The sequence below is a fragment of the Dasypus novemcinctus genome, chromosome 14 (genome assembly GCF_030445035.2).
Source record: "Dasypus novemcinctus isolate mDasNov1 chromosome 14, mDasNov1.1.hap2, whole genome shotgun sequence".
Taxonomy (NCBI): domain Eukaryota; kingdom Metazoa; phylum Chordata; class Mammalia; order Cingulata; family Dasypodidae; genus Dasypus; species Dasypus novemcinctus.
In genome coordinates, this window is record NC_080686.1 from 62923106 (window position 1) to 62945474 (window position 22369).

Consider the following 22369-nt stretch of genomic DNA (forward strand, 5'->3'; position numbering starts at 1 on the left):
TGGGTGAAGGACATGAAAGAGCATAGTCTGCTTAATAAGAAACCAAATTAAAGGACATAGTACATGCGAAGAAGAAAAAAAGTCTTCCTTTCTAATTAACTTTTAATAGTTATTAACTGTAAAGTTATTTTCTGAATTTCAATTTCTTCACTTTCTTTTCCCTACTTCTAACAGAAGTAAAACACCTGCTGTGAAAGAAGCAAATGAATGTAAATAGCTGAACCCAAGTGATATTTATCTCACTGAAATTTTGATATTTGAAAGAACACATCTCCTCTGAACAGGTCGTTTTGTTTTTCCAGGAATACATGGGATGGTGGGAGTCAGTGGGCAGCTGCCTTAGGCGGCTAAAGCTACCCAAACCCACTCGCTTTCAAGTACCTATATTCTCATCTACCTTTGTTTAAAACATGAGTAAAAGAAGGTGGCGGGGGAGGGCAGATGTGGCTCCAGTGGTTGAGCGCCTGCTTCCCACATGGAAGGTCCTGGGTTCGGTTCCAAGGTTTCCTAAAAACAAAACAAAGCAAAAAAAATAAGTAAATAAACCAACTCAGGGGAGCTGATATGGTTAAGAGGTTGAGTGCTGGCTTCCCACATATGAGGTCCTGAGTTCAATCCCTGTTCCCTGTATCTTAAAAACAAAACAAAAACAACAACAAAACAAACAAAAAACGAATAAAAGGAATGAAGTGTGGGAGGGAGGGGATGATGGCAGGTGGATAGCAAGAAAAAGCAAAAAAGCAAAAACAATACAGGCAGGAAGTGGCTGCTCTACAGCTTCAATACAGGTATTGAAAGTGCCATAATACGCAAGATTTGAAAAACATAATCTGGAAAGTCTTTTTTTCTAGAAGAAAACCAGCGGTGGTGTCGATTCTTCTATATTCCTCCGAGTAACGGCAAGCCTAGGATTCCACAGGCAATTCTGACAGCTCGGTTTCTCTTTTAACCCTGTCGGAGAAGTGTCATTTTCTACCGACCTCATTAGTCGGAAAAATAAACCTCCTTCTACTTTCAGGACTGTTAAAATGCTTTGCTTTCCTGAAAAAATGAAAGTAGCTGGCGGCGAAACAGCCATTTATTTCCACATAGTCTACCGTTAAAAAGTCCCGGTTCTACCGCCTTTTTTCAATTAGAGTTCCTCAGCCACGCCCATGACGGAAGGAGCGCGACTCCATCTCTGCGTAGTATGCCGGCGCCGGAAGTTGGCACTCAACCATGAGCTGCGTACGCTTTCCGATCGCTGAGTAAGAGGGCTTCTCTGTTGCCTAGGTAGGGAATTGGAGGCCAGGGTTTGGGGGTGAGTATTTGGTGCCAAACTTGGAAAACTCGGGGTGTTGAAAAGGTCCTGGAGTGGATTTCGTCTTAAGAGGGCTGTGGATAGAGTCGACGTTGTCAGTCTTTCGCCTGGTTTCTTTTAATTTAGCTGTTTAGGTTACTATTGGTAATTATTTCATTTTTCTTTTATCTTTAGATAGAATGTTTCTCTGTTGAGGCCTGTAGTTTTTTGGCCATCTCCTTCAAAAGTTCGGGAAAATAGGATTTGTGTCTGAGTTAAATGAGAACGCGAAGCTTGTAGTCAGACCAGTATCCCTCTGCCTCTTATTAGCCGAGTAACCCCGCGCAGGTTAATTTATCTAAGATTTGGTTTCTTCATCTGTAAAATAGTAAGAGTGATATTTCCCAGGATTGTTGAGACGATTATAATGAAATAACATGTATGAAGTATTACTGCGTCGAGTTTGGAGTAAGCGCTTAATACGTTTTTTCCATCCTTTAAATCTACCCTTAGGGTTTGAAAAAAAGTACAGTTGAGGAATTGGGACCCTTTTAGCTTTTCCTGAGAAAAATGGGGCCTGGTTGGATTTGTGAGGAACCCCTTTAGTCAATATTTGAGTGTGATTTCAGGGACTAACAATGGACACCCAGAAGGACGTGCAGCCTCCAAAGCAGCAGCCAATGATCTATATCTGTGGAGGTAAGAGTAACGCACTAGTAAGAGTTTTCACTTGTTTTTTTAAAAAATGATCACATTTTTCCTTTATTTAAATGAGTCACTGATCTTCAAGGTTCTAAAGTAGAACACTTGAAACCACATACACACAAATCCTTTTTCATTAAGATTTCATTTCTTGCGTAGGAAAAAGTGCATTGCCCCTTTAGTATATTTGGTAATAGCAAGACACTCCTGGCATTTAGTTTATTTTAGTGGTTTGGGTGAAAAATGTGGTTAAGACAATTTGCTTATCTATAATGTTTTCCTTTTAGACACTAAGTAAGCATGTTTTGTTTTCCAGAATGTCACACAGAAAATGAAATAAAATCCAGAGATCCAATCAGATGCAGAGAATGTGGATACAGAATAATGTACAAGAAAAGGACTAAAAGATGTATCCTTTTAACTCTGCTTTCTAAATATAAGGTAGGAGGAAATGAAGAATTATGTTTGAATTGACAGTTAAAGACTGCTTTTGGGTAAAGATGACAACTTTTTAAAAACATGATTAGCATTTTCATGGACTACTATGCCAGTTTATAGGCTATAAATATTTTAAATAGTAGTTGATTTTGGTTCTCCTAAATTTAATTTTTCAGGGCTTTTGAAATTATATAAAAACTCATACTTGACCTTGATTTTATGGACATACTAGATTATTGTGTATACTACCTCATTGAGAAAGTAGGACCTATATTATTAACCCAAAGACAGAATAAATTATGTGGTAACTAGCAATTTAAATAAAAGTCAATGAATTATCATGCCCTTTAGCATTACTTAAGTGTTTTGGGTTTTTTTAAAAATTTATTTCTCTCCCCTTCCTCCCCTCTCCCAGTTGTCTGCTCTTTCTGCCCATTTGCTGTGTTCTTCTGTGAAGGTGTCTTTCCTTAGCAGCAGCACCGGGAGTCTGTGTTTCTTTTTGTTGTGTCATCTTGCTGTGTCAGCTCTTCGTGTGTGTGCGCGGCGCCATTCTTGGGAAGGCTGCACTTTCTTTCATGCTGAGTGGCTCTCCTTAATGGGGCGCACTTCTTGCGGGTGGGGCTCCCCTAAGCGGGGGACACCCCTGCGTGGCAGGGCACTCCTTGCGCGCATCAGCACTGCATGTGGGCCAGCTCCACACTGGTGAAGGAGACCTGGGGTTTGAACGGCGGACCTCCCATGTGGTAGGCGGACGCCGTATCCATTGGGCCAAGTCCGCTTCCCTTACGTGTTTTTTTGATATCTAAGTCTTTTGTATCATGGAAATGGGACTAAAAAATCCGAATAGTTTTTTAGTTCATAGCCAGTTGTCTTAGTAAATAGTGAATTCCATTATTTTGTGCATTTTAAGTTTAATAACAAACTAGGTTATCGCAAAAAGAAAGTGACTTGGAAGTGTTAAAAGATTCATACAATTTTTAAATATTTGTTGTCCTTAATTCAGATTAATACAGTGGTGGTTTTTGATGCTCGATGAAACGTGAATTCAGGATAACATTTTTGCTTGTATTTGAATTTGTCATTAATGTGCCATATTGTTACATAGATTTTGGTTAGCATACTTTATGAATACAACTACAAATAAACAATTTCATTTTATTTCATTACTTTAAACCATGTATTTAGATATCTGTTAATACTTTGTATAAATAAATTGTTTTTTTGTTGTTCAATTACATGACTTATAATTTAATATTATTGTATATTAAATCAAATGGTAAGGTTTGAATTTCTCTTCCTAAACCAAACTTTAAATCAAAGCCTAGAATCACTGGGGCTCTTGTTAAAAATACAGATTTCTAGGGCCCTGTGAGAGTCTGATTAACCATGTTCCTTGGAAACTAATGTCCTATATCATCAGTTTATAGAGTTTGTCCTTTGGTACAGAGAATACCAGTGTATTTGCCATCAATGTGCATACATCATTTTGACTTATTTTTTGTTTTACTTGATATATTTCTATATTTTTACATAATGCTTGATTATTTTAACAATCTTGGGAGAGGGAAGAGAAATTTTAATGGTTCTCTTTAAGGCAAAGTCAACTGGATGAAGCAGACTATTTAGTCAGATGCAATTCCTAGGTATAATCATTCATTACGGTGAAAAATCCTGCTTTCAGGACAGAAAAAGAAATGGGGATTGGTTACTAACATTATTGGATAAATGTTTAAATCTTTTGCCTTGATTTTAGTAACATTGAATTGATAGTCACACCTGTACTCCATCTATTCCCAGAGTCCATCATTATATAATGTCATGTTGGCTTCCCTAATTTTCGTTTTAAAGATTAGATATATTCCAACTTTATTAATAGCTAGGTCTGTCTCTCTTTTTTTAAGATTTATTTTATTTAATTCTCCCCCCAACCCCCCCTTTTGCACTTGCTGTCTACTCTCTGCATGGTAGTCCTGTGCTCATCGTGTGGGAGGGAGGCACCCAATGGCTTCAGCCACCTCTACTCCCCTCTGTCTCTTTTTAAAAAAAAGAGTCCTTTTACCTTGTCCTTTTCAGACAAGGGAATCCTAATATATAAGCTCTTGCCTTACGACAGTGCCTTAAATAAATGAACCCCAAGTTTAATGTAGTATACTTTAACTGTTCTAATTCATCCTAGGTCTTTTGTGTATTGATAGTTTATTTAAATATTGTTATTTGGTTAACTAGGCAGAAGGTTTAATGGGCTAAGTATTAAAACTGGAAGTCAAGACCTGTGGTTTTTTTTAAGACTTTAAGATTTGTTATTTTATTTATTTCTCTCTCCCCCCCCCCCCATTGTCATCTGCTCTCATTCTTTTACATCTGTTTGCATTATCAGGCGGCACCAGGAATCTGTGTCTCTTTTTGTTGTGTCATCTTGCTGTATCAGCTCTCCATGTGTGTGGCACCAGTCCTGGCCAGGCTGCACTTTTTTCACACGGGATGGCTCTCCTTGCAAGGCACACTCCTTGCGTGGCACGGCACTCCTTGCGCGCATCAGCACTGTGTGTGGGCCAGCTTACCACACAGGTCACGATGCCCTGGGATTGAACCCTGGACCCTCCATGTCGTAGGCAGTGCTCTATCAGTTGAGCCACGTCCGCTTCCCAAGACCTGTGGTTTTAGTCAGTCACTTAATCTCTTTGTGTCCCCTTCATCTATAAAATGGAAGTAATTTGACCTGTTACTTGGATATATATGTGAAAAAAAATGAGAAAGTAGATGTAAAATTGCTTTTAAAAGATTCCTTTGAATAGTGCTGTAGAAATATAAAAATCAGTAAATTTGAGCTCAAGGTTGACACCTCATCCCCTAATAAGGTGTGTACCAACAACTCTGGACACTGAGTGAAAAAGTACTGAACAGAACTTAAAATTCCAAATTCCAGTCTTGCCACTTATTTGCTTACAGATTTTAGGTAATTCACATTATTATATTTAACTTCAGTTTTGTTGTCAAAGTGGAGGAATGAATGATGGTCAATCTTTTGAGGTAACGTTTCAAGATAAAATGTCTTCAGAAATTATGAAAAATTCGGATATAGCAGATGAAATCAGAAATGACCAGAATATATAAAGAATAAAATATATAAGACATGGTGTAAAATATGCCTCCTCCTCATATACACTTATGAACACACACTCCCACCCCTCCTAGAATAAGCTGGAAGTTAACCAAGGGGGAGTGGTTATTTGAGCAGAGGGCTGAAGGATGAGTAGACAGCCACAGGAAGATAAAAAAGGAACATTTTTGAAATGGGAAATAGCCAGAGGAGAAGTTCTAAGGTGGAAAGTGAGCTTGTCTTGGTCAGAATGATGCCCTTGTTACTGGAATTTTATGAGGCAGGAGAGAGTGGGAAGAGACAAGTTTGTAGAAGGAGGGACCAGCTCACTTATGGCCTTGTGGGAAGTCATTGGGGAAATAAGTAGAGGAGTGTATTTGTCAACCAAAGGGGTACTGATGCAAAATACCAGAAATCGGTTGGTTTTTATAAAGGGTATTTATTTGGGGTAGGAGCTTATAGATAACAGGCCATAAAGCATAAATTACTGCCCTTACCAAAGTCTATTTCCATGTGTTGGAGCAAGATGGCTGCTGACATCTGTGAGGGTTCAGGCTTCCTGGGTTCCTCCCTTCCAGGGTCTTGCTTCTATCTTGATTCAGGGTTTCTGTCTTCCTGGGGCTTGCTTCTCTTTCCTCTCTGAGCTTACTCTCCGGGGCTCCAGCTTAAGGCTTCAGCATCAATCTCCAACTTTAAAAACCCCTCTACCTCTGTCCTTTGCCATGCCTTTTATCTGTGAGTCCCCATCCACCAAGAGTGGCACAAGAGGTTTACCTAATTACTTAAATCAAGTAATCCTATGACTCCAATATAATCTAATATGCCCAGAGGAAAAGATCAGTTTACAAAGATAATCCAATATTTCTCTTTGGAATTCATCAATAATATCAAACTGCTACACGCTACCCTCTGAATTCCAAAAAGACATTATAATAATAAAAAACCTTAATTATAATGCAAGTACTAAATCATATCACAATGTAAAGAAATACAGTTTGTCCTGGGGCAAAGTCTGTCTGCTATAAACCTCTGAAATTACAAAACAATTTACTTCCAATACATAAATGGACAGACAAAGGATAAACATTTTCATTACAATAAGGAGAAATTGGGAGGGAAACATGAGTCACTGTTTCTCTTCAGTTTAGTAGACCTGTAGGGAATCCTCTGTTTGATTTCAAAGTCTGGGGGTCATTCTTAAGAAGGTGGTTTCTCCTTGGTGCCTTATGGGAACCTACCCTTTCCACATGCTTGCCCAACAGCTATTTTCTTGGTTATACCCTCATCAAGCATCCGGTTGTCGACCAAGCTGCAGACCTCACTCTCCAAGAGTGTTGGGGTGATTGCCACACCTTACTCAATCTTTGGGTTAGAGTCTTGACCCCTCTAGTAGAGTGACATGAAGACAATATTCCTCCTAACCTTTGGCAAATACGCTCAACCCTCTCAGAGCAACGAGTTGACCACTTGGCCTTCCCTAACCTTTGGGGGACAGGTCCACCCCACTCAGACCTGTGGGGTGCTGCCCTTAACCACCTTAATCCTTGGAGAATGTGATCCACCCTCTCTGTACCCTGGGGCAGCAAAACTCTCCCAGAACATTGGAAAGGAACATCCACCCTCTTCAACTGCTAGGGCAAACTCACCTCTCTGTATACATGGGTGGGGTTCCTCTCTTGGCCCAAGGTGATGTCCTAATTCCAGTTCTCAGCTTCCATGGTTTTCCTCTTAAAGTTGTTTCTCCTTCAGTCTCTCCTTTCCATGTCCTTTTTATTCCAGGCTGACAGTAGTTCTGTTCATACAGCTCTCTCAAAAACCTTGTTGGTTTAGCATTTAGGAAACAGGGGTCCAAGCCATCAGACAGTAATTCCTTTCACAAGTCTTTCCTAGAGAACTGCATCTTTGACCTTGATTTATTAGTTCCAACTTTAGTTAAGTCCTCTAATGGGGCACTTTCATCTGGGATCTTGATTTCCAGAAGCTTGGAATTTCCAGAATCACTTTCTGTTTTCTTTGTGCCTGACAGTTCAGTCCTCAGCATATCTCTGTCATCTAACATTTTGCTATAAGCTGTAAGCAGAAATCAAGCTGCATTCTCTGGGTTTACTTTGGAAATTTCTTCAGCTAAATACCCAGGCTCACCATTTTCAATTTCTTCCTTCTATAAAACACCAGGAGTTAATCTTGCCAAGTTCTCTGCAGCTTTAATACATAGATTACCTTTCCTCCAGTTTCCAATAATAGTTTCATTATTTACTTCTAAGGCATCATAAAAAGTCTCTTTAGCATCCATATTACTATCAACAGTCTCTTTAAAGCGTTCTAGGCCTTTTCTATCAGGCATCTCACAATTCCTCTAAAAATACTTACCCATTTATAAAACTTCCAGCATTTTGGTAATTGCAAAAGCACTTCCTCACTCCTTGGTACCAAATTCTGTATTAGTCAGCCAAAGGGGGCTGATGCAAAATACCAGAAATTGGTTTGTTTGTTTGTTTTTTAAGATTTTTTATTTATTTCTCTTCACCCCCCCCTCCCCCCGTCTGCTCTCTGTGTCCATTTGCTGTGTGTTCTTCTGTGTCTGCTTGTATTCTTGTCAGCAGCACTGGGAATCTTGTGTCCTCTTTGTTGTGTCATCTTGCAGCTCTGCGTGTGTGTGGCACCATTCCTGGGCTGGCTGCACTTTTCTCACGTGGGGTGGCTCTCCTTGTGGGGCACATTCCTTGCGCGTGGGGCACTTCTACATGGGGACACCCCTGCATGGCACAGCACTCCTTGCATGCATCAGTACTGCACGTGGGCCGCTCACCACATGGGTCAGGAGGCCCTGGTTTGAACCCTGGACCTCCCATGTGGTAGGCAGACACTCTATCCATTAAGCCAAACCCGCTTCCCTCAGCTGGTTTTTATAAAGGGTATTTATTTGGGGTAGGAGCTTACAGATGCCAGGCCATAAAGCATAAGTTACTTCCCTCACCAAAGAATTTTCACGTGTTGGAACAAGATGGCTGCCGATGTCTGTGAGGGTTCAGGCTTCCTGGGTTCCTCCCTTCCAGGGTCTTGCTTCTCTCTTGATTCAGGGTTTCTGTCTTCCTGGGGCTTGCTTCTCTTTCCTCTGTGAGCTTACTTTCCGGAGCTCCAGCTTAAGGCTTCAGAGTCCAACTCCAACATTAAAATCCCCTCCAACTCTGTCCTTTACCATGCCTTTTATCTGTGAGTCCCCACCCACCAAGGGTGGCACAAGAGGTTTACCAAATTACTTAATCAAGTAATCCTGTGAATCCAATATAATCTAATATGCCAAGAGGAAGAGATCAGTTTACAAAGATAATCCAGTATTTCTCTTTGGAATTCATCAATAATATCAAACTGCTATAAGGAGTGACATATTTAAGATTTAAAAAGATTGCTTGGGCTGTTATGTGAGAATGGACTTTACAGAGACAGAGTGGCAGTGGAGAACCAGTTAGGTGCCATCTGTAATAATTAGGCCTAATAATGATGGTGAGTATACCAGGGTGGTAGCTGTGTGGGGGGTGAGTAGTTGATTGTGAAAGATATATTTTTGAAGTTGTGATAGGACTTATTGATCGGTAGATTAGTAGTCAAGCGCTCAGTAAATTGCATGGACTTTGGCATAAGGCTGTGAGCCTGAGTACCCGCTGGTCCTTATTAGTTTGCTATGTGAACTTACCAGGTTTTATTTCCCTTATTTGTAAAATAAGGGTGAAATAATAGCACCTACCTCAAAAGATTTGTTGTGTGATGGTTGAAAACTGTATGTACCCCAGAAAAACATGTTTTTAAATTTAATCCATTCCTGTACGTGTGGACCCATTTTAAGTGGAATTTTTTGATGAGGCTGTTGCAGTTAAGGTGTGACCCACTTTATTCAGGATGGGTCTTAATCCTATTTCCCAAGTCCTTTATAAGAGAATGAACTTCACACAAAGAGAGAAAGGCACTGAAGAAAGAAGCTGAAGTCAGTGAAATCTGGAAGAGACGGGAGAGAAGAGCAGTTGCAGCCTTGCCATGTGGCAGAGAAGCCAAGGATTGCCAGCAGCCAGTCTAAGGAGGAAAGCATCACCTTGATTTGGATATTTTCCTGGCTCAAAACTGTAAGCTAATAAATTCCCATTGTTTAAGCCAACCCATTTCTTGGTACTCATTGGAATAGCCTAGGAAACTAAAACACCATGTAAAACTCATAACCTAATAAATGTTAACTATTATGATCACCGTTACTGTAATATTAACATTTTCCCACATTAAGGATTGTATTAGTCTTACATTGGTATCCTAACTCTCAGCCTTGCTCTCCTCTACTTCATACACTTCAGATTGCTCTTTCTAAATGATAAATTTCGTGGCACTGTCCCACTGAAAAGCTTTATTGACATGCATTTTGATAAAATCAAAGGTCCTGGGCATAGTATATGTGGCTCTGGATAATGACTATTTGCCTACATCTCATCACTTCAACTTTGCTCTCATATCTTTTTTGGGAGGTGTAGCAGTTTGATATGGTTATGAATTCTAAAAATAGATACTGGATTTATTTGTAACCTGATCTGTAACCTGGGCATGATTGAGTTGAGTCTCCACCCCTTGGTGGGTGGGAACTCAACAGATAAAAGGCATGGCAGATAACAAATTTGAGGGTTTTCTCATGTTGGAGTTCTGATGTTGGAGTTTGATGCTGAAGACTTAAGCTGGAGCCCTGGGAGGTCAGCACACAGAGGAAAGAGAAGCCAGCGCTGGGAAGAAAGGAACCTTGAACTCAGAGAAAAGCAAGCCCAGGAATGTAGCAACCCAGGAAGCCTGAACCCTCACAGATGTCAGCAACCATCTTGCTCCAAATAGACTTTGATGAGGGAAGTAACTTAGGCTTTATGGCCTGGTATCTGTAAGCTCCTATCCTAAATAAAAACGAACCAATTTCTGGTATTTTGCATGAGCACCCCTTTGGTTGACTAATACAGGAAGGATGGAGGTGGGAGGAGGTGCTGGTGCCAGGGATTGAATCTGGGACCTCGTATGTGGGAAGCCGGCACTGAACCACTGAGCTAAACCAGCTCCCCAACTCACATTATCTTTTGATAAGGAGATTCTTGCAGTTCCTTAGCACATAGTAGGCTTTATTTCTTTTCTACCTGTGCCCTTTCACATGCTCTCCCTCTTGCTGTAATGACCTCTTCTGTTGGTCTCTGAACTTTTTAGGAATTAGCTCAAGTATAGTTTCCTTCAGGAAGCTTTTCCTGGCTTTCCAATTTCATAAACGGTTCTCTCAAGACTCCCTTAGTATCTAGATTGTATGTTCCATATGAGAAAAACTGCTGTATTCTCAACGCTTGGTACAATGCAGGATATATGATAGTTGCTCAATAAATATTTGTTGAAAGAGTTGCACTTACCTCATTTTATAATGATAATCTCTTTATATGTCGTCTTTACTAGACTCTAGTCTAGACTCTTAACTCCTTTATTGCCCAGGCATAGCTCCTTCTTCTTTATAGCTTGAGCACATAACCAAGTGCTCAGCACATAGTAGGTGCTCAGTAAACATTGGATGAATGAACATGTTAGGCACTGACACAACAGAGAACAAAGCAAATTGATTCTGCCCTCTTGGAGCTTACTGTCTTATGGTGGACACATACAATAAACAATTTCAAATAGTGATAAATGCTATGAAGAAAATAAAACAGATTGAAGTAATGGAGGCAAGAATGAGGATACTTGATTGAGTAGTCCAGAATGCTTTCTTTGAGCAAATGGTATTTGAATAGAGATGTGAATGGTTAGGAGTCAGCCCTGTGCAGAGCATTCCTGGCAGAGGGAACAGCAAGTACCCACCCTCTGTGGTGGGTGGGACAGTAAGGGGCCCTACTGGGTGAGCAAAGGGGAAAGAAATGAGAAGTAGGCAGAAGGTTCATGTAGCTCCCAATAGGCCATGTTAAGGAGTTTCAAGTTGTAAGTGTAGTGACAGGAAGCCTTTGGAGAGTTTAAGCAGGAAGATGATAATCGAGTCATATTTTTTAGAAGGATGTTAAAGTCAAGAACTGAAGTAGAGAAACAAATCCAGATGAGGAATTCAATTTTGATTATATTTAGACTTAATTTTATTCTTCTCTTGCAGTGTTCTTTATCTTTTTGTGAGTAAATATCTTGCAATCTGGAAACTCAAGCCCTTCAATTCTGGGACATTTTCCTGAATTATTTAATAACTTCCACTATTTCTCTTTTTTAGGATTTCTTAAAAAGAAAAATCAAATATTGGACTTCTTTGACCTAATTTACTCATCTTTTTCCTGTTTTCCATTTTTTTCTCCTCTAAGAGATTTCCACTTTATCTTCTAGTCATTCAGTTGGATTTCTCATTTCTGGTATAATTCTTTTTTCATTAAAATTTTAAAAATTGAAATATATAATTCGTATATGAACATAAACATTAAGTATATAGTAAAAGTTGTGAACTTACAAATCAAAGATGTATATCACACAGGGCTCCCATACATCACCCCACTACCAACACCTTGTATTGTTGGGAAACATTTGTCATGAACTGTGAAAGATCATTGTCAAGATAATACTAACTATAGCCCATATCTTATATTTGGCGTATTATTCCCCCAACCCACCCGATTATTAAAACCTTGTTTTAGTATTATATATTTATTATAGTTCATGAGAAAACATTCTCATATTCTGTTAACTGCAGTCCATCTTTTACCACAGGATTCACTGTGTTATACAGTCCCATGCCTTAAACAATCCATTCAAGGTGTACGTTCAGTGGCTCTCATTTTCATCACAGTTGTGCTCTCATCATCTCAATTTTAGAACATTTTCATTACTCAAAGAGGAAAAATCCCATACCCCCTTATACTCCCCTATTTTTTCCCCTTAGAATTGATACAGCTTCTTTGCTCTTGTTGCAAACATATTACAATATTACTGTTAACAATCTTCCATAAGTTATTATGATATGATTTTAATTTTTAAGAGCTTAGTTATTTTTCTTTTAGTGCCCCCTCCCCTTTTATAAGCTTACAGCATTCTGTTCTTGTTTTTTGGAAGCAATGTCTTCTATTTTCTCTGTGAGGACAATAATGATAACTTTTATTTGCCTACAGAGTTCTATTTACTTCCAGTTGCTTTTTTTTTTTTTTATTGACTTTGTAATAATATTACATTAAAAATATATATGTGAGGTCCCATTCAACCCCCCCCCCCACCCCCCCTCTCCCCCCCCCCCAACAACACTCGTTCCCATCATCATGACACATCCATTGGATTGGGTAAGTACATCTTTGGGCACCTCTGCACCTCATAGACAATGGTTCACATCATGGCCCATACTCTTTTTATCCTATTTGTTTATTCAGTGTAAGTGTATACATAATTATAATCAAAAGAAAACATTGTTAGTAAAAAAAGCAGGGAATGTGGAATTATAGCCATTCCCCCACATACTTAAAGGGTTCCTTCCCTAGGGAAGTTACAGTTTTCTGAGTGCTTTAAACTGAGGTCATAATTGCGAAGGAAGTCTGATGCCTGGAATGAGGTGTGAAGTGATTTTGCAGGTGTGTGATGCTGTTCCCCATGATGAAATTAATAAGGCAGGTCAAGAATTATTCTACAGTTTGAACCCATTTTTATAAACATGAAAATTTAACATTCTCCAGCACTGGCAATGGAGTAAAAGTATACACATAAGAAATCATATTTTGAGCACTAGAATTTTTGCCATTATCAGCACCTGCTTTGGGTCTGTAATTTAAATGCAAAGGGGAAACGAAGTACATTTACTTAGTCTCTGAAAAGTGTCAATGTCTGTACCAGGTGCATTTATCTATTTCACCTAGAAATTATAAAACAAATACATTTCCCCAGATATGATCCCTGCTGTTTCATTCATCTGAATTAGATTGTGTCTCATTCACCCTTATAGCCCAGTGCGATAGAGCACTCAGAAAATGTTGAATGCATGAAAAGGAAAAGGAGTCTTGTGTAACTAAGAGTATAGTCTTTGATTTATTCTGTGTTTAAGGGGGTAACAGGCAGTGGATCTAGGTTGCAATGTAGACTCTGAAACTTAATTACGTTTCTTTAGTTAAGTAGGAATTTATAGTACGACAGACCAGGATAACGGAACAGTATCAGCGTTTTAGCTCTCTCAGAAACGAACTGAAACTCAAACGAAAGGAAGGGGAGTTCATGCTTACCCTCCTCTCAGAAGGCCCTCGGTCCTGGGGAAGGCGGAGGTGCCACCGGGGCCCGAAAGGCCAATCCTCGGGTTGGCAGGTGGGAACCAACCAGTTACGCGCAGGGAGCCTCGCCCCGCCCCCGGCGGCCTCCAGCCCTCCAGTCCCGCGCGACGCGGCGCCGCCGGCGTTGCTGGAAGCGGGTGCTGCGCCTGCCTGCTCCGCGCCGCGCGGGGCCTAGAACCGGGTGAGTCCTCGCGGGTACCTGCCGGCCGGAAAGAAAGTACTCCTTCCCATCTCAGTCCCTGCCTCCGGGGTCAGGGTGAGAGGCAGCAGGGGCGGAGGGGGCAAATGCCCCGTCGGGCTCGAGTGGGTGGGAGCTCGTCGGGCGATGGACGCGCTTCCCGGGGGCAGGGAACAGCTGAGGGCGGTGGAAACCCGAGCGGGCGGAGGCCGAGTTTGGGGCGGAGGTCTCTGAGGGCGGGGCCGCAGCTCAGGGGTCCCGCGGTCTGCCGGCGGCGATCAGCCCTGGTGGCCAAAGCTGGGAGGTGGGGAGCCGTGCCCGAGGCCCCACGGTGCCTCCTGACCGTGGCGGGTTGGCTGTAGAGATGCCGGAGCCCGCTCAGGCCCCGCCGCCGCCACCTCTCTGTGGGGTACATAGAAACCGTTGCTACGCCTGGAGGATGCCATTTCCTTTCCGTCTCCGGCTGCGGAGGGCGCTTGGCTCTGTGGATGCTGGAAAGAACGTGTCTTGGTGGGAGATACCCAGGTTTTTGTGTTACGATAATTCATCGCAGTTCTCACTGAGGTTACTAATAAACTGATTAGGAAATATGGGAAGTGGATATGGACCAGGATAATGGAGAGAAAATTAAATCCAATACATTCATAGACCCAAAGGTTTCATACTCAGAGACAAATACTTTGTGAACAGATGGTGACAGAGTTAAAAAAGAGAGCGAAGCATTGGATAAGTTGATTTTTGGAATTTGAGAATTAACATTTAGTCTTGAGAATATGTGTCCCCCACACAAAAATATGGTAGTTTTCAAAAAGTTTCCTCAGTTAAAACTGTTCAGAATGAAATTCACTAGATTAGGTAGGTAAGAGATGGCTCTGTCATGCCAAATATTTTACATTATATTTTCTTTGATCATACAAATCTCAGGGTTGCAACATACCTTCAATTCGAGGTAATTCCATTTTATCACAATAGATATTTAAATATTAGGAAAAAGTCTAAGGCAACCCATTCTATTCTGGGCAGCACCAATAATTAAGATAGTCTTCATCTTGCTTTCCTGAAACTGTCTACCCTTTAAGGATATCCTTTGTGATGGAAACATTCCTCATGTTGGGCCCTGTGAGTGTTGTGTAAAAGCCACAATCGAACTTCTCTGTTGGGTCTCATCCAAAAGCTGAAGAACTGTTATTATATTGTATACCCATGTCAAAGCCAGCAGATACATGGAGGAGAAGCTGACAGTGCATGCTCTTTTTTTTGCAGAGATTTGGTATGACTAGACACCCAGAGGGCAAGCATGCTAAAGGAAAAACTTCGAATAAATTAGACCCATTGCTGTGCTACTCTTTTGTTTTTAAAACCACCAGCCAATATAGTTTAGTGCAGTGAGTTTTTAAAAATTTTGACAGTGACCCACACTAAGAAATATATTTTATTTTGCATCCATATGCAGTTATACATCCACACATAACTCCTGGTTACATAGATTTATCTCATAGCTAAAAGAATGCTGATTGCAACTCACTAAACTGATTTTAGGTGAGTTGCTGCTTGCATTTTAAAAAGCACTGGTACAAAGGTTAAGTATGTGAGCTCTGTAGTTAGCCTGCTGAGGTTCCAATCCTCAGATCCCAACTTAGTAGCTATGTGATGTTAAACAGATTACTTCCTTGAAATTTCAATTTCTTTATCTGTAAAATGGGATTGCTATACCATCTATTGTGGGAGTGTTTTTGAAAATGAAGTGAGATCATCCATATATGGCAAATAGTAATTTAGCTCCATAAGTGTTAACCACTGTTGTCATTGCTTCTCTCTATGTAAAATATCTACCTGATAGTGTAGTTGAAGAATTAAAGGAAGTAATATTTGTAACGTGCTGCTGTTATTATTATCATCATCATTAACAGCACTGCTGTTAGTCAGTAAAACTGCCCGAGGCCTCCTCATTTTCAATTCATTTCAGCAAACACTTATTAAGGACATTTTTTTTTTTTTTTAATAATTTTTTTATTTTTTATTGACTTTGTAATAATATTACATTAAAAATATATATGTGAGGTCCCATTCAACCCCAACCCCCCAACCCCCCTCTCCCCCCCCCCCCAACAACACTCGTTCCCATCATCATGACACATCCATTGGATTTGGTAAGTACATCTTTGGGCACCTCTGCACCTCATATACATTGGTTCACATCATGGCCCATACTCTCCTCTATTCCATCAAGTGGGCCCTGTGAGGATTTACAATGAAGGACTTTTTTTAAAGATTTATTTTTATTTATTTCTCTCCCCTTTCTTCCCTCCTCCCCACCCCAGTTGTCTGTTCTCTGTGTCCGTTTGCTGTGTATTCTTCTGTGTCCACTTTTATCTTGTCAGCACTGGGAATCTGTGTCTCTTTGTGTTGTGTCATCTTGTGTGTCAGCTCTCCGTGTGTGCGGCGCCATTCCTGGGCAGGCTGAACCCTCTTTTGTGCTGGGTGGCTCTCCTTATGGGGTTCACTCCTTGCACATGGAGCTCCTCTACATGGGGGACACTCCTGCATGGCATGGCACTCCTTGAGTGCACCAACACTGCACATGGGCCAGCTCCACACGGGTCAAGGAGGCCCTGGGTTTGAACCGTGGACCTCCCATGTGGTAGGCAGATGCTCTATCCATTGAGCCAAGTCTGCTTCCTTTATTAAGGATTTTGAGGCACTACTTGTCATTCTAGTCATGTTGCTACTAAGATCAGTAAGATAAAGACTCACAATCTAGATAGGGAAGACTTTACCTTATGTGAGTGGTATATACAGTGCCATTAGAACGTTGATGGAAGTGGGTTGCAGGGAATGTAAGGAGGCAGAGAATGGGAAAGGGCAATTAAGGAAGGTTACAGAAATGATACTATTTATTTTGTACTGAATCAGAAAGGATGATTGAGAGTTTAACAGACAGCAAAGGGGGAAGAAGGTCATTCAAAATTAACATGAAAAGATACCTTGAAAAGCACTTTCAGCACCAGAACCTGCTTTGACATTGTATTCCATCTTTGCTCAAGTGAGAATTAAGTGAGATCATCCATATGTGGCACATAGTAACTTAATGTTAACATAAATGGTAACTGCTGTTACCAGGGAGAAAGAATTTTAAATGAGTAGTCTTCCTCCTAGGAAAATACACTCTACTCCTTTTCTATAGAAATGAAAAATAAGTATTACATAAGTACCTATATGCCTACTACTGTCCAAACACCGCATTACTATATCCATTAGATTCTTAACAGTTTTCCTATATGTTGAATATTTCAGCCATGACTGCCAAAGATTGTTCATCATTGTGGGGCTTTGGAACAACAAAAACATTTAAAATTCCCATTGAACACTTGGATTTCAAGTATATTGAAAAATGTTCTGATGTTAAACACTTGGAAAAAATTCTTTGTGTACTCAGGTGAGCATTTAAAAATTGTTTCATGTTTCAGTAATGGTATGTCAATTTTAATTATTGCTATATAAAAATTGAAGCTAACTTAGAAATTTTGGAAAAAAATGTTCAAATATTGAGATTGTTTACTCTTTTTGCCCATGTTTAAGTTTCAAATTAATGGTTTTGATCTTGTGGTTGGATTTGAGGGTTTGGTCCAGCATTAGACTTAGGTCCATTAGTATCCAAGGAGGCATTTTTCTCGCTTCCTCCAAATTTTTGTAGGCAAAATTAAAATAAGTGTGAAGGTGACCATCAGGAGGTAAGGTCATTTCACTTCTTACTATCTGCCGACCTAAAAGCTGAGCCCATGGAGGATGGTGGGGAGGCCTGAGGGTGGGTAATCAGAAGGCAGGGAATCAGGACCTTCTCAAGTTAGGAGCCCTGTGCCAGTGATTATCAAACTTTAATGTGCATCAAATTTATTTTTAAATAAATAAATATTTATTGGGACCTTGTACATGTGAAGCAGGTGTTCAACCACTGAACTACACCCAACTCCCCAAATATGACTTTTAAGAATGCAGACTTGAGAGCCCCATTCCCAAAGATTCTGCTTCAGGATATCCATGGTGGTGACCAAGAACATGTGTGGTTTTTTATTTGTTTGTTTTGTTTTTTTTTATGTTGCCATTGATTGTCTCTTTTATGATGATGATGATTAATAAAGAAGTTGTAGGTTTACGGAAAAATCATGCAGAAAGTAGAGAGTTCACTGATTGTCTCCTTCTCTCTCTCTCTCTCTCTCTCTCTCTCTCTCTCTTTTCCCAGTGCAAGTAATATATTAGGCAGGTGACCTCAGGGAACACCAGAAGTGTAGGGAAGTGAGGCAGGGCAGGGAAAGGAAACCAGAAAACGGTTCTCAAGAAAGTTAGCACTGTGAACAACAAAAGCTTCATCCTGCTGAGAAACTCTGCAGGACAGCATCGAACCTGTTTTACTTCATCTTGCCCATAAAGCAAGGGAACTGGGGTATTTGTTCACAAAATATCAGTCCCTGGTTGAGGGCTGCTCCTGAGGCTTGGGCGGAGTGTTGCCACGGCCAGAGAGTCGCAGGTGCTGGCCACTGGAAGTTGGGCAGAGAGGATGTGGGCAGGGTCACAGGTGTTTTTAAAGCATTCTGGCTGATTGTTATGCAGGTGGTCAGAGTCACCCATCTCAAGAAACAGTGCCCTGTGAAGCGCCAACTTGTGACACCTGTTTTTCATTTCTTGCCATGTTTTCCTTTGGAGACCAGAGTTTTATTGCAGAAGGCATTTGGGGAGAATGAACGGCTCCCTTCCATGACATCATTAGTGTTCCTTTTGCTTTGCAGAGGTTTTCTCTTTTCTTTCCTAGGATCCCCTTCCTTTGTTTTCACTGTGTCCTTTTCTTTTACTCTTTCATCAACTTCTAGCCTCCTGCCCGAGTTGATATAAAAAAATTTGGTGCACATTAACGTTTGAGATTTCATTTCTGAAATGAAAAGAAATCATATCATTTTCTCTTTTGCTTTCTCAACAGTATAAGAACATTTTCATTTATACTGATAAAGAAAATGAGAAGTTTATGAAAGTTTGAAAGCTGCAGTTTAACGTTGGTTCCTAGAAATTCTATGAATAGTCTAATAAAATCATATAGTATTGAGTCCTAGTTATTTTTCAATGTTTAACTTGAAAATGGGATTTATTCCTATTTTCTAAAAAATTAAAAAGTAACCAGACCTACAAGGGAGGGGAAAAGATTGGTTTTTCCTTAAAAGCAAACAAAAAAGAAAAGGTGTCTCAGTTTAACTCTCTAAGGAAGGAATTTTGGTCATTGAGTTTGAATTTAGAAGCTTCTTATTCCTTTGAAGAAAATATTCAGTGGGGATTAGAAACTCCTTATTGGAGAGGAAATCCAAATTCTTACTTTCACCTTGTCTCCAGTATTGAATTTGCATTTATAAATTATGTTTATTATAAGTTCAAAATTTCCTTATGCACAAAATGAACGTGTTAAAAAAGAGAGAAAATGTTATTTATTCACCTTTTAAGTGCATGATAGAATTTTTTTTTCTTGAGTTTTTTTTTTTTACTTTTTCATTGCACCATTCCATGCATTAATAGACAAAATTCAGTTTTCATTGTGTGGAAAGGGTGAGTGGGAAGCCAGCAGCAGCCCAGCCTTCAGCCTTGTTCTGGGGAAGCCCTTGAGATTTTTGAAGAGGTGTACACAGGGTTCTACGAAGCCCAGCTTGCCATTAGCTGGCCTAAATAATCTTTAACTAAGGTTCTAACTGTAAATTCTGATTTTCTTTTTAGGTCTGGTGAGGAAGGATATTATCCTGAACTTACAGAATTTTGCGAAAAGCGCCTTAAAAGCTTAGCTCCTGAAAGTAGAGCCTTGAGGAAAGATAAACCTGCAGCAACAGCATCCAGTTTTACAGCTGAAGAATGGGAAAAAATTGATGGTGATATAAAGGTATATAGTAATGCCAATTTTTTTTATACGTACCCACCACAGAAGGTTTTATTGTGGACTATAAAACCATTTCAAAGACATTCCACATGGTAATGCTGTATACACTTAAAATAATTCCATGTGATGTCAGGGGACTTAGTCTAACATGAAGTGAATCATCTGGACAAAATTAAGTGTAATACATGTAAAAGTATTTTTTTTAACAAATAAGTAATGCCAATTACTATTGTAGTGACATTGTATACATCTACTTATCTAAAATCCTTAGGCTTGTTGTTTTCAGTAAATGGTCTTTTAGTGGTAATTCCTGAGATAGTATTGGTTGCTTTGTAAGAGAATTTTTGTTCTTTTATATGGCAGTTATCATACTTGATTACAAAAGTAATACTTGTTCATTGTATAACATTTGGAAAATATGCAGGGAAGCAGATTTGGCCCAATGGATAGGGCATCCACATACCACATGGGAGGTCCAAGGTTCAAACCCAGGGCCTCCTGACCTGTGTGATGAGCTGGCCCACGTGCAAGGAGTGCCGTGCCACGCAGGGGTGTCCCCCACGTAGGGGAGCCCCACGCTCAAGGAGTGCGCCCCATAAGGAGAACCGCCCAATGCAAAAAAAATTGCAGCCTGCCCAGGAATGGCGCCGCACACACGGTGAGCTGATATAGCAAGATGACACAACAAAACAAGATATATCCAGGTGCCACTGACAAGAATAGAAGCGGACACAGAAGAATACACAGTGAATGGATATAGAGAGCAGATAACTGGGGGGAGCGGGGGGGCGGTTAGGAAGGGGAGAGAAATAAATAAATAAATCTTTAAATAAAATAAGTTGATAAAAAAATAATAAAAAATAAAATATGCAAAACTGCAGAGCATAAAATAAGAATTATAATCCTGTCACCTAGATATAAGCATTGTTATACCATTTTGTTATATATCTCTCTGGCAATATAGTTATTAAATAAATACATCTTTTTAAAGCAAATGTGGGGCATACTATATTGTTTTTTAACCTGCTCTTTATGACTAGAGAAATATTGTGAAAGTTTATGTGTGTGTTTATGTATTTTTATATGGCTAAAAATCTGTAATTGAATCAGTTACATGCTATACAACATGTTTGTCCAGTCTTTTTTTTGAAACATAATTTCCATGTTCTCCACAAGAGTTGTACTTTGTACTCTCTTACCAGCAGAGTTTAAGAATGACCATTTAAAGGTATCCTTCACTGGATACTGCAATTACTTTTTACATTTGTAAAATCAATTAGCTTGTTGGTTAATGGTAGTACTGTATTTTTTTAGTTAGTAGAGTTGAAATTTTTTCATTTATCTGTCACTTGAATCATCTTTTCTTAATTGCCTATTTGTATTTTTACTTTATTGAGGTATAATTTATAAGCAATCAAAATCACCAAGTTTATGTTGTTATATTTTGATAAGTTTTGACAGTGTATATGATATACAGCATTTCCATTATCCCCCAAAATTACCTTGTGCCCTTTGCAGTCAATGCTAATCCCATACCCTGGCCCCTGGCAACCACTGATCTGCTTTCTATCACTATAGTTTTGCCTTTTCTAGATTTTCATATGAATGTGATCATATAGTATGTTTTTTTTTTCCATGTCTGGCTTCTTTCATTTCGCATAATGCTTTTGAGATTCATCCTTTGGTTGTATATATCTGTTGTTCATTCCTCTTAATTGCTGAGTAGTATTCCATTTTATGGATATCCCATTTGTTTATCCATTTACCAACCAATGGACAGACTGCTCACAGTGGCTATGTCATTGCACATTTCTGCCAACAATGTATAAGAGTTCCAGTTGTACTACATCCTGGCTAACACTTAGTATTGATCAGTTTTGTTCATTTTAGCCATTATATTTGTTATCTAGTAGTATCTCATTGTGGTTTTAATTTTCATTTCCCTACTGACTAATGATATTGAGCATCTTCTCATGCACTTATTTGCCATTCATTGATTTCTTTGAAATATCTGTTCAAATCCTTTGCCTATTAAAAAAAAAAAACTTGGGTTGTTTGAATTATTATTGAGTTGTAAAATACATGTACTTTATGAGATACATGTTTTACAAATATTTTCTCATACCCTGTGGCTTGCCTTTTTATTTTCTTAACAGTGTCTTTGAAAAAGCAAAGGCTTTTAATTTTGATGAAATCAATTTTTATCTCATAGTTTGTGTTTTTATGTCCTACGTAAGACATCTTTGTCTAATCTGTGATCCCTAAGATCTTTTTCCTGTGATTGCTTCTAGGTCTATGAACTATTTTAAGTTATTTTTGTATATATATATGATCCAATACCTTATATGCAACTGTATATAAGTGTTTGTATTGATTATGGCTATCCAATTTTTCTAGCACTATTTAATGAAAGGATTATCCTTTCTCTGTTGAACTTCTTGGTGCCATTTCAAAAATGAATTGACCATGTATATGTGGGTCTATTTCTAGA

The 22369-nt window shown here is 39.5% G+C and overlaps 1 protein-coding gene and 1 long non-coding RNA gene across 3 annotated transcripts in view; both read left to right on the forward strand.

Annotated features, from left to right (window-relative positions):
• Positions 1–1211: 1211 nt before the first annotated feature.
• Positions 1212–3470, forward strand: LOC139436414 (uncharacterized). The gene is made up of 3 exons (XR_011645665.1): positions 1212–1300; positions 2298–2390; positions 3433–3470. It is a non-coding gene; the product is annotated as an uncharacterized lncRNA (long non-coding RNA).
• Positions 3471–13889: 10419 nt separating this feature from the next.
• The window catches only part of SPAG1 (sperm associated antigen 1), a 159897-nt gene continuing 151417 nt past the window's right edge, over positions 13890–22369 (forward strand). For both annotated transcript variants that reach the window (XM_058275781.1, XM_058275780.2), the window contains exons 1-3: positions 13890–13973; positions 17265–17406; positions 19722–19881. In XM_058275781.1, coding sequence (XP_058131764.1) covers positions 17267–17406; positions 19722–19881 — 300 coding nt within the window. In that variant the 5' untranslated portion in view covers positions 13890–13973; positions 17265–17266. The remainder of the gene's footprint in view (positions 13974–17264; positions 17407–19721; positions 19882–22369) is intronic.